General features: G+C 48.7%; 1 protein-coding gene across 2 annotated transcripts in view; it reads right to left on the reverse strand.

The window, feature by feature from the left end:
- Positions 1–9,857, reverse strand: part of LOC102286889 (cytochrome P450 4F3) — a 32,191-nt gene extending 22,334 nt beyond the window's left edge. The window contains exons 1-6 of one of the 2 annotated variants that reach the window (XM_070373237.1): positions 9,728–9,857; positions 6,049–6,193; positions 4,968–5,021; positions 4,748–4,875; positions 2,219–2,340; positions 1,538–1,808 (exon numbers count right to left, since the gene is read on the reverse strand). In XM_070373237.1, the coding sequence (XP_070229338.1) occupies positions 1,538–1,808; positions 2,219–2,340; positions 4,748–4,875; positions 4,968–5,021; positions 6,049–6,118 (645 nt within the window). In that variant the 5' untranslated portion in view covers positions 6,119–6,193; positions 9,728–9,857. The other variant, XM_005904137.3, reaches the window with a different exon arrangement.
- Positions 9,858–13,125: the final 3,268 nt, after the last annotated feature.

Below are 13,125 nucleotides of genomic sequence, written 5' to 3' on the forward strand. Positions count from 1 at the left end.
GGCGCTCAGCTTTCTTCACAGTCCAACTCTCACATCCATACATGCCCCCTGGAAATACCATAGCCTTGACTAGACGGACCTTTGTTGGCAAAGTAATATCTCTGCTTTTTAATATGCTATCTAGGTTGGTCATAACTTTTCTTCCAAGGAGTAAGGGTCTTTTAATTGCCATATGACCCAGCAATCCCACTGCTGGGCATACACACTGAGGAATCCAGAAGTGAAAGAAACACGTGTACCCCAATGTTCATCGCAGCACTGTTTACAGTAGCTAGGACATGGAAACAACCTAGATGTCCATCAGCAGATGAATGGATAAGAAAGCTGTGGTACATATACACAATGGAATATTACTTAGCTATTAAAAAGAATGCATTTGAATCAGTTCTAATGAGGTGGATGAAACTGGAGCCTTTTATACAGAGTGAAGTAAGTCAGAATGAAAAACACCAATACAGTATATTAATGCATATTTATGGAATTTAGAAAGATGGTAACGGTGACCCTATATACAAGACAGCAAAAGAGACACAGATGTGAAGAACAGACTTTTTGGACTCTATGGGAGAAGGTGAGGGTGGGATGATTTTAGAGAATAGCACTGAAACATGTATATCACCATATGTGAAATAGATTGCCAGTCCAGGTTTGATGCATGAGACAGGGTGCTCAGGGCTGATGCACTGGGATGACCCAGAGGGATGGGATGGGTGGGAGGTGGGAGGGGGGTTCAGGATGGGGAACACCTGTACACCCATGGCTGATTCATGTGAATGTATGGCAAAAACCAGTACAATATTGTAAAGTAATTAGCCTCCAATTAAAATAAATTAATTAATTAAAAATAAAAAAATAAAAGAAAACTGAAGGTATTTTTTTCTGTAATGTCAAGTATGGCTACATGGGAAGATAAAGAAATCATGGAGATCTCAGAGGAATTTGGGAATGGGGGAGCAGAGATACCATTCTGCTCTGGTTACTGTTACTGCTATAAGTAATAAATGGATTCTTATGATCCAGTATTCTCTATGTATACATGGATATATACAGTCTATTTCTGTAGTAGACTAACTTACTAATTGGGAAGGAGAGTAAAATCTCAGGCCTTCACAGTTTCAGACTTAGTAGTCCCCTGCAGGCTGCACCCCACGTGTGTGTGTGTTAGTCACTCAGTCCTGTCTGACTCTTTGCAGCCCCACAGACTGAAGCCCACCAGGCTCTTCTGTCCATGGAATTCTCTAGGCAAGAATACTGGAGTGGGTTGCCATTTCCTACTCCAGGGGATCTTCCTGACCTAGGGATAGAACTTGGGCCTCCTGCACTGGAGGTGGATTCTTGACTGTGAGCCACCAGGGAAGCCCTGTGCATTCCACATGGTCATCTCTAAAACTTACCCCTAACCCAGCCCTTCCTTCAACAAGAATCTCACATGGCTCCCCAGCACCCTCTGCATCCAGTTCAATCCAGTTTAACTTTGATTAAATCAAGTTCCCAAGGCCTATACTGCTTCTTGAATTCAGATCCCAGAGGAGCCCACCTTGGTCAGCAGGAGTACGTCAATAAAGTCCAAAGTCTTGGTCTTCTCCTTGGCCTTGAGGAAGTCATCAATATCTTCCTTGGGGAGGGTGCGGCGCCGCTCCTGGATGACAGCACCTGTGAAGTCATGCACTAGGCGGCAGGCCCTGCGGAAGCGCCACCCATCAGGGGTGAGGTAGTACAGGAAGTCCATGTGCAGGAAGATCTGTTGATATCGTTTTGCCACAAGGGCACTGAGCTCCAAGATGGCAGCGATATAGTCACTGGGCTTCCTACAGGATGAGAGCAAGAAATATCTGATGTCTGAAATAAGCTTTGAACAGAACCCTCTTATTCTCAAACACCTTCCATGGCTCTCTGGAAAGCCCAGGAGAAAGTTCATATCCTCTTTGGTTTCAGAATGTTCTTAAGATATAAAGATACCAATGCCTCCATCCTTATCTCCAAGATGTCGCCTCACTATTGCACATACCGTGCTCCTCCTAGCCTCCTGGTCTTTATCAAACAGTTCTACCCACCTAAAAGGATGGCTTCTTCTCGTTCCCCTTCTTGTTCTTCAATGTCCAGATCTGACCCACCTCTTCCAAGAAGACCTTTCTGATTGTCCTGGTCAACCCTCCCTCACCCATCTACTCCCGTGGGTCTGTGGCTCATGTTCCCCAGGCCCTTGGGTAAGACTCACTCTTGGCAATTGCTGTCGTAACTGAAGACGCATTTCTGCAGACTGTCCAGGGTCATGAGGCTGATGTGTTCAAACATGTCCAGATGGGTGTGGCCTTCTGTGATCAGACGCTGCCACTTGGCCTGAACAGAGAAGGGGACACAGCTGAGGCTGAGAACTGCCTCCTTGGTGCCCCTTCCTAACCCCAGATACCAAGATGCACTTCCTGGGCTCTGTCTCCTGGTCCGAGGCACCCACCCCCAGGGAGGACCAGGCTCATGTAGGAGTGAAAACTGTTACTATTAGGACATGAAGTCTCCATGACTGGGAGTCGGAAGGTCTGGGTTTTGTAATCCTGATTCTACCTACTATACTTTATGTGCATGAGTGTGTGCTCAGTTACTCATTCGTGTCCGACTCTGTGTCTGATACTTTGGACTGTGGCCCCCCAGGCTCCTCTGTCCTTGGGATTTTTCAGGCAGGAATAGTATGGTGGGTTGCCATTTTCTCCTCTAGGGAATGTTCCCAACCTAGGGATCAAACCCACATCTCCTGAGTCTCCAGCATTGCAGGTGGATTCTTTATCTGTTGAGCTCATACTTTGTGCACCATTGGTCAACTTTTCATAAAGTAAGTGCTAACAAATGCTAGTTTTCATCATTTTCATTGTTATAAGTTGATTAGGAAAATGATCCCTATGTTAATAGAGATAGTCCTCCATGGGCCCTGAGTACTCCTGCACTTTTTTTTTTTTTTTTTTTTGGTTTTGCCAAAAAGTTCTAAGACCCCTATGTTCTTTACCTGGACCATTTCTCAGAGTTGTGTTTGTAGCAAACAACCTTGATAAGTGAGGTAATGTGTTCCCCTGGAAAATATCAAGCTTGCTTCTAACTGCTATAAATGTCACAGAGTTCCTAAAACTAATATTCCCTCCTCTGTGATATAATATACTATATGAGTAGGCATCCATAGAAGCCCACCTGTGTTATTTGCATGAGATTTGGTGACTTGGAAGAAGAATGCAAACCAACAAAAAGCACATGCTGTTTGCTGTGCCAAGAGTAAGAAACTGTCCTTTGTCTGTGACCTAGGAGTCTCACGTATCCTGGCAGAATCCAAGAAACAGTGACAAGCTCTCTTATGGGCTTGCAAGTATGAAAAAAATCACAGGCACTTCACAAAAGCCTGTGCTCCAGTTCTTTACTTTCCCATGTGTATATCAAAACCCTTTGCAATGTAATTTTTCAGTAACTCTACTTGGAGGTGGAGCCTCTTTTACCATCCTTTGATTCTGAGCTGGCCCTGGACTTTCTTTGGTCAACAGACTGCAGTGAAAATGATGAGGTGATCATTCCAAACCTAGACCCCAAAGGGCACTTCTTCTCAGTCTTTTCATACCCTACGTCTACCATATGAACCAGCCTGAGATGCCTTTTGAAGGGAGAGAATCCCATGAAAGTAAGTCTATTTACCCTCCCTGAGGTCATGCTAGATCAGCTTACAGCCAACCAAGCTTCAAACCTGTGAGAGGACTGACCCCAGACCAGCAATGCTTCCTATCTGTATGGTCAGGCCACCCAAGACAGCTGTCCTCTTGTTCTCTGTACATCCCATGCTTGACCAGTCCCTGCTTCACCTACACCCTATTCACATTTCCTCTTACTCATGGAGCCTAATCAGTAAATGCTGACATACTTGCTGTCAGCCACAGATATACATGATGGGATATCACTCCAGGACTTTGCTTCAGACACATAAGATCCTCTTATCCATTAAACCACTGATGTATGTCTGTGTTATAGACTCCAGCTCTTTCTTCAGTCTTGAGTCTTGCAGTACCGCAGGGTACATTCCAGCATGACCAGACCCTCAGCTGATCACTGGTACATGAGTGGCCCCATCCACATCCAGAGAAACCACCCAACTGACTCACAGTCTTGCTGTAAATACTAAATCCTTATTGTTTTCAAGTGATTCATTACTCAGAAACAACTACTGCCTGATACTCATATTAATTATTACCATCAAATATGTCTCAAGATTCTAAGGCTTCTGGGAAGGTAAAATAGAAGCTAACACCTTCTGAGCATCTACTATGTGCCAGGGATGTGGCTCCATTATGATATCTTGAAAGTGAAAGTGTTAGTCATTCAGTTATGAACGACTCTTTGTGACCCCATGAACTGTAGCCTGCCAGGCTCCCCTGTCTATGGACTTCTCCAGGCAAGAACATTGGAGAATGGCAACACTGGGTTGCCATTTCCTTCTCCAAGGGATCTTCCTGACCCAGGGATTGAACCCGGGTCTCCTGCATTGCAGGGAGATTCTTTACCATCTGAGCCACCAGGGAAGCTCAGCTTGCAGGATATCTTGACCACCCTGCAAAGCAGGGATCATATTACATTCTTTATATAGCCAAGGACACTGAGGCTGAGAAAGGACGAACGATGGACTTAAGCCAATCAGAAGAGGGAGAAATCCAGACAAGATGTCTCTGAGTCCCTGTTTTCCCCAAGACTCCAGCTGGGACCCTGGGTTCAAGAGACTCACATGCATGATGTCTGCGCTCTTGGTGAAAATCTTCATATAGGGCTTCAGGATGTTGAAGTGGAAGGCAGGTGTCAGCATGCGACGGTGGCTGCTCCACTTGTCACCAGCACTCAGCAGGAGCCCATCCCCTAGCAGAGACAGCCACAGGGAGTGAGCAAAGGAAGACCTTCCCCTGGGTCCCCAAAGTCACCCTCAACCCCCTTCACTCATAGTTACTCACCCAGCCAAGGCTTCAGAAAGTTGTAGAAGACCACATTCTTGGGTGCGATGGCAGCTGATATGAATGAGGACCACCAGGGACCAAGGAGATGGGGAGGGGAGGGTCTTTTAGTGGGGAGTGGAGGCTCCCAGCCAAGAATCAGCATTCCCCCTCCAAGCCCAACATAGCAGAATGGGACCAAGAGCACAGGAAGCTGGGAGGGGAGAGGAGACCAGACCAGACCAGGCCACAGCACAGAACAGAGCAAAGGCAGGGCCCATAGACACATCTCAATGTGCTTAGACACACCCCAACCTGACATATGACTGGACATTGCATCTTCTACCTCACAAGTATGGTCTATCACTTTACAAAACACCTTTACAGGGATCTAGGACACCACATCTGCCCCAGCACTGACCCCTTCTGAGACATCTGACATGGTCCCATATCTTAACAAGTCCTAACAAGGCCATACCATGAATGATACAAGATGACATGACAGGATGCTTTGCCATGGGCCTGAAGACAATCTGGCATCACCTCAGTGTGCCCCACGTGGACTCCAGACAGGACTTGAATACACTGATGACACAGACCTGAACCAGGCAAAACTCAAACATATCCTAAGCATCAGACAAGATTCACATAAGGTCTCAGGCATTTCTCAGAGTGACCCTGGAGTTCCAGACTTCAGACAGACACCCAGAAGTGACCAACTGGAGAACCAGGCAATTTCTAACAGCATCTCAGACAAGAACCAGAGAGGCTTCAAGATGCCTCAAATGTCCTTGGCCACAGATGAGCTCTAGACATGATTGAGAACATCTCTGAACTCATATTTAAACATATACCAGGTATTACTAGATATAACATACACCAACTGTAACCAGAATCCACGTAGAAACATAAATCTGATCAGACGTGGCCATTCAGCAGATATTGCACAGACGTGACTGGAGAGCATGCAGCTGGGATTCTGCAGTGGGAGACAGTGGCATCTTTGCCATGCCCCCCTCTGCCTGCATCCTGGTCACTTGTACAACTAGAGGCAACACAGAGACCCTGGCAATGGGCAAGCTATGGCCAGGGAGGCGTCTACCTGGAGCAAAGAGCACAGGCTTGATACAGGTGGGGTGGAAGATGCGGATGATTGCGTGCCAGGGTCCCATCCATCAGCAGCACGCATCCCCATAGGTGCTGGCCAGGCCCTGAGTGTACAGGAGACCTTCCTCTGAGCTCTGAATCTGGAGAGGAACAAATAGGACCCAATTCACACTCTTCTAGGCTGCCAGAGGGAAGGACCTGCAGGGCAGTGATCCAGAGCTGGGACGGTGAATCACCTCCAGCAGCTGCTCCTCTGTCCTAAGCCTCCTGCCACCCTCTCTCCCTTTATCCTCCGTACGTGATAATTGGGGTCCCTTGAATATAGGGATAGGAAGGGTCTTTTTCTGTTTGGACCCCAAACACCGTGTTCCCCTGACTTCTCTTCCATTCCCATATTCTTGATAAGGAGACTGAGGCTCTGAACAATGGAGTCTGTTGCCCACATTCTCTCAGACAATAAGCCTGAGACAATAAGCCACATCTATCTGAACCCAGGGTCTGTTCTTAACCATCAAATCACTCTGAGCCTCAAAACAACAGCTTAGAGGACCCTTAAACCACCTCCAAGATTGGATACTCAGAGTTTCATGGACACAGGAATGGGTCCTATAACACAGGCTAGGGAAATCCTGTGTCTTTTCCTGAAAATGTTGTCAATGAGCTCACTTTTCCATGGGGGTTGAGCTTGTTGGATTCAGTTTTACCAAGATGATAGGGAAGCCACCACAGAGGAACAGAGATCTAAACAAGGAAAACAGATTTCTTACGACATTATATAGATATGGATAGATTTGGGTCTGAAGATACCCCTCCTTGGACTTTATAGTCACTTGATTCCTTTTCTTTCCATAGGTCATACGGGGTGGCATTTCTACCACTAACAGCTGAAGGAGACTTCAGCAGCCAGAGTGAGCCAAGGCCCTTCTCATGTTCACTCTGCATTCTTGGGTCTGAACTCAGGTTTCTGTTACACGCTGCCTGTTCCCCTGCTTGCCTGGTCATCTGTCTGCGGATGGGAGGGGTAGGGGACAAGGGAAGAGAGCCAGGGTGGGGTGGAGTCTCCTCAGGAAGATTCCTGGCAACTGGAGAAGGAGGGCACTGATCTAGAAGTGGACCAGCTCCAAGATAGGGGAAAATAAAGTGACCCACCAGAGAGGTAGATGTCATGGGAATAGCAACTTATATGTACGCTAGCCATAAGCCATCATTGCTCAGCACCTGGGGATAGGTGGGGACTGAGGGAAGGTCTGGCAGGGGACCTGGGATGTTATGGATGCCCATGCATCACTCCATACTCTGTTTTAAAAACTTTCTGCTCGTCGTTCCAGACCCAGTTCCAACTACTCCTCCAGGAATCCTTCCAGCATCCCCTAGAAGAGAATCTTGCTTCTTCTCTGGGTTTGCAGAGCTCATTTCCCTCTGGCCAATTCCTGACCACACCAGGTCACAGATCTCTCTGCCTGAATCTGAATCTTCATGTCCTGTCTTTTGCCCAGGACACCAGGGTGGGGTGTAAATGGCAGTGAGAGAAAGGAGGAGGATGTGAGATGGCAGTGATCAATACATGAAGGAAAGAGGAAGATGGCAGAGAGAGGAGGGGAAGGGGGTTGGGGTCCTGTAGGGGCCACATGGAAGCTTGGCAGGGGTGCGGCTGGAAGCCCTGAGGTGTATCATGGCACCCACCACCACCAGCTCTGCCTGGGTACCTGAAGCACTGGCAAAAGTCCGGATCAAGTCAGGGTGGCAGAAAATGACCAGGGGGATGATGGGGCCCATCCACATCAAGTAACCCTGAGGGTAGTTGGTCACCAGCTGAGTTACTTTGCTCAAGCCCTGCTCCGTGGGGGGAACCTGTAAGCAAGGTAAGGGCCATCACTTCACAGAAGGAGAGTCCACTGAGGTGGACAGAGTGTGGGATCCTATACAGATGGAGGGAATCTCTGCTTCCTCCTTCCCTCTGGGGGAAGGAGGCACCTGGAGGCTCTCCAAGTCCCAAGGGTCTATCCCAGGGCACAGGGAGAAGACAGGCTCTCTGCCCACAGGGAGGCAAATCTTGGCTTGAGAAGACACATTTTTCTTGTCCTGGGAGTGGTCCCAGTGCAAGGGCAATCTAAGAAGGAGATCCTCAGTGGGCAGCTTTGTGGGTAGCAGGATGAATGGGCTTTGGTCCAACACCCTCCCATGTTTTTCCTGCTCCACATGGCTTCTGATTTCTTGCATGGCAAGGGTTCTGCAGACCTCTGACCTTATAGCCCTGGCCATCCCCCAGGGACAGACATGAACTCTGCCTATTAACCAAAGGAGGAACATGGACTATAACCTTCACTGATCAGGCTCGGTGCAGAGTGCATCCTGTCTGTTTCTCTGCAAGTTATGGGCATGCCTTTCAATTGTGACATTTTCAAAAGAAGAAACTGATGCCATATCCCCTCAAAGGGGAAGAAGTGCAGGTAGCCTCCTAGTGAAGCACCCTCTCCCTCACGATGCTCCATTCAAACCTGACAAATACCCTCAGGTACTCTAGGCAGGTGACATAAAACACTTTCACCTTTGTGACTTGCTCCCCTATCCGAAGGCCCTAAGGTGAGGATTCAAAGCACTAGATGAGACTGGCCCAGAGAGGGAGCGTGGCTCAGCTGAAGTCACACAGAAGAGTGACTGAACTGGTCCCCACAGCCAAGCCCTGGAGGCAGGGAAGGCAGAACTGGAGAACTTTGTAACATTCCTGCTGCTTCCAGGGCTCGCTGAGACCATTTGAAGATCTGGAACCTCAGCAAATCTTTGTGGTGAGCTTTGGACACCCTCCACTGTGAACTTTGCCTTAATGAATAGTAATTGCAATAAGTCCTCCCCCAACTTGTAGTTCTCATCCCAGGCATGAAAGGAAAAGTTGTCTGGGAGATAGGGGGAGCTGAATATAATCCCTTTGACCTTGACTGAGGGAGGTGATGGCAAGTTGATCACCTCGGTCATCAAGCATTTATTTTGAGCGCTTACATCGCTCCAGTCCTGGACTGGGCACTGTAGTGTCTGCTCCCCCAAACTATCATCAAATTGGGAAGTGGTTACTAAGTAATTGGATGATTACCTGTTTCATTAATCATGAGTGGGGTCAAGTCATAAGTATCAGTCTGGGGCACAATCTAGGCAGGTGTGGAGGTGGGGTTGGTCTAAGAAGGCTTTTGAAAGAGGAAGTGAGTAGCTGACTTTATCTAGATTGGGCAACAGGCCCTTTGGGACATCTTCGGGGGAGGGATGATAGTTAAATTAGAGGAAGGGGTCCTGGAAAGGGGAGGGGGTGGGCAGCTGTGCTCCTGTAGGTGGGAATGGGGAGGTGGTAGTTATTTCCCTTAGGAAAGCTGTGGCTGAGAACAAGACACAAGGATATGGGCCCTGTGCAGAGCAGACGCTGGACAGTGAATCTTATCAGGTGCATAACATGTGGAAGTCAGACAGGGAATGGACCCGAAAGCAGGCTAGGACTGGAAGGACAGGATGTGGAGAACGTCTCGATGGCAGAGTAGAGGAATGAATGAGTGAGGGAAGAGGGGGTTCCTTGGCTTCCCTGTCTTCTCTGCTGTCCTAGACCCCAGCTCAAACCTGAGCCCCATTCCTGACCTCCAGGAAGTCCATCTACCTGGATTTCCCAGACTCAATCTGCTGCCCACACTCACCAGGCCCAGGTGACCCAAGAACCAGTTACGTTTTGGGGGCTGTGGGAAGCATCGGAGGCGGAGAGAGTTGTTGTAGGAGGTGTAGGTCCAGGCCAGGACGTGGGCCAGGATCCAGGAAGCCCCGACCAGCAGCAGCAGCAACCATGGGGAGGCTGCTACTGGCCCGAGTCCCAGCCAAGACAGGCTCAGCTCCAGCATCCTGTGGTCAGATGGGGTGGAGGGTGAGTTCTGAGGATGAAGGAAGAGATAGTGATGGTGAGCTGTGAGGCAGAGATGGATAGAGAGAGAGGAGCAAGGGAGGGAGAGGCAGGGATAGGGAGTGCTGGGGATGGGCAAGAAGGGCTCAGAGACAGACAGACAGGGACTGGGAGAGGGGAGGGAGAAACAAACTCAGAGGAAGAGGGAGAAACAGAGACAGATAGACAGACACACACACACACAAACACACACACACACTGGTACCCACTCATCTCCCAGGTCATCTCATTCCCTGGAGCCACCCTGCCTTGGGCATATACCTTCCCCACCTTGGGCCAGAACCCCCAGCCTCTTACCTTCCGTGTGGGCTGGCTTGTCCCACACAACTTCTTCTGCCCTCCTCCTGGGATGGCTGGGTCTGACCCCAGATCTAGAGGAAGCTGCCAGGGGCCGGGCTAAGCCAGCCAATCCCCACAGCTTCTTTACTTCCTCCCTACCCGGAAGCTGTCTGGATACAGGGTGGGGGGAGGGGGAGCTGCCTGTGAATCAGCTCAGGATCTGCCCCTCTGTATGGACACTGGCTCCTCTGGACTCAGTACCTTCCACGTGAGCAAGTTGTGGTGCAGACAAAGGTGACTCTGGGCCTCCAGGTTCACAGCCACCCCTGCACTTCCAAGGCCGGTGTGTGGTAGGCAAACACATGTACAGGAGGGCAGGGCAAAGCTCTCTGCAGCTCCTCTCCACACATGGGTCAGGAAGCCTTCACGCACCATTTCCAGGCCTGGAATCAGGAAGCTCAGAACTGTTAAAATTCTGGCTTTTGGGAGCACACACAGCCTGGCAGGAGTTCAGGTTGTGTCTCCAAGCAGCCCAGGGTCTGGGGTGAGATGTGACTGCTGCAGAACAGGAATAGAGAAACCGGCTTGACTGGGGATTACCTGCATCAGACTCAGAAGATAAAGGGCCCATTTGGAAGAGGGCTCCTGGAGGCTGTGAGCGGCCTAGAGAGAGCAGGGTCCACACTGGGGAGGGCAGAGCTGGGAGTGTTCTGCCCTGCCCTCGCTCTGATTGTGGGCTATGTGTACCCTCTGTGGGCTCAGTATTCCCATCTGGGAAATGGGATGCTGGATAAGACCCTGAGAGGGGGACCAAGAAGGGTTCTACAGGAAGATGGTAAGGATCAAGAGCGCCCAAAAAGATGGAATGAAGGAAAAGGGCTAGCTACTACTACTTGTGCTAGTGTATGCTCTGGAGCCCTATGCCAAGTCATAGGACAAAACGCTCTGCAAATGACCAAGTCCCATAGCAACTGTTGCCATGAACCTCTGGACCTAAACTGGCTGGTTTCCTGACACCATGTTAGGTAAAATGTCCACCCTATAACAACCCACTCCAACATTCTTGCCTGAGAAATCCATGGACAAGAGAAACCTGGTGGGCTACATTCCATGGGGTTACAAAGAGTCAGACGCAACTGAATACACACGTAGCATCCTAACCAATCACCTAATACCACCATTGCAGCAGGAATTTTCTCTGTCTTGAGGCTACAAAAATTGGCTACTAGCCTGTGAAAGGGTTCAGCTCTCCTTTGAGCCTGCCCGCTGTTCTAAAAGCATCTCCTACTCTAATAAAATATTCTCTCATTCTGCCTCATGTCTGGAAATTCTTTTCCAACCCATATACAGACCACGACACGTGCCAGTAGCCCACATATAGTAAGCCTACTCTGTGCAGACAACTGTATGTAAAGATTGCCTACTCTGTGCTGGGTGCCTCAAAAAGCGTGCCTACTATGTGTCAGATGCTCTATGTAAAGTGCATCTACTGTGCCACATACTCTGTATAAATCTTGTCTAGTGTATGCCAAGTGTTGTACACAAAGCATGCCTGCTGTGAGTTTGGTCATCTTTGTAAAGCACATCTACCATGTGCAGGTTGCTCTATGTAAATATGCCCACTGTGTGCCACATGCCTTACATAAAGCATACCTGCTGTGTGTCAACTGCTCTAAATAAAATGAACCTATTCTGTGCAAAGTACTTACATAAAGCATATTGACTATGTGGCCTTCCCAGGTGGGCCTAGTGGTAAAGAACTCACCTGCCAATGCAGGAGACTTACGATACATGAGTTCAGTCCCTGGATCAGGAAGATTCCCTGGAGGAGGGCATGGCAACCCACTCCAGTATTCTTGCCTGGAGAATCCCAAGGACCGAGGAGCCTGGTGGGCTATGGTCCAAAGGGTCGTAAAGAGTCAGACACAACTGAAGTGACTTAGCACAGACACATGCATATTGACTATATGCTAGATATTCTACATAAAGTGTACTTACTATATGCTGGGTTATTGTTTAGTCACTAAGTCATGTTCAACTCTTTTGCAACCCCATGGACTGTAGCCCGCCAGGGATTTCAGTCCGTGGGATTTCCCAGGCAAGAGTACTGGAATGGGTTACCATTTCCTTCTCCAGGGAATCTTCCTGACCCAAGGATCGAACCAGCATCTCCTGCATTGGTAGGTGGATTCTTTACCACTGAGCCACCTGGGAAGCTCACTACACACTGGCTACTCTAAACAAATCCTATCTGTCATATCCAGTGTATTCTACATAAAGCATACCTGTCGAATGCCTGACATAATACACGAAGAACATCTACTATGTGCTGGGTCCTCTAAAAGAATCATGCGTACTATGTGTCAGGTACTGTATATAAAATATTTGTGCTATGAGTCAGGTGCTCTACACAAAGTACACCTGCTGTGTGCCAGAAGTTCTGTCAGTAAGATAGTACATCATCCTTCCCTCAGTGCTCTGGGATAGCACCCTGGAATCAGGCAGAGACCCAAGTGATGACAAGTGGGGAGATACTTATGAACAGAAGAGCAAACTGAGGCTCAAAGAAGGCAAGCCTCTAGCCTAAGTTGCAGAACTGGAAGGAACCCATGTCTGTCATATCACCAGGCCTAAGCCTTTCCCCTCTGCCATGCTGCTCCACCCTCATTCACAAGGGACAATGCCCTTTTAATCCAGGGATACTTATAAAGATGTAATCTCAGGCAAAATGGCGACCCCAGTGGGGAGATACCTTGAGGTCTTTGTATTATCACATGGATCATACAGCCATATTTAGGATGCACCACCCAAAGGATCTTCAGTGAATGCACCATCTCTTCCTGATCCTGTGGGGTGGTCTCT

Source organism: Bos mutus, chromosome 7, assembly GCF_027580195.1.
Source record: "Bos mutus isolate GX-2022 chromosome 7, NWIPB_WYAK_1.1, whole genome shotgun sequence".
Classification (NCBI taxonomy): domain Eukaryota; kingdom Metazoa; phylum Chordata; class Mammalia; order Artiodactyla; family Bovidae; genus Bos; species Bos mutus.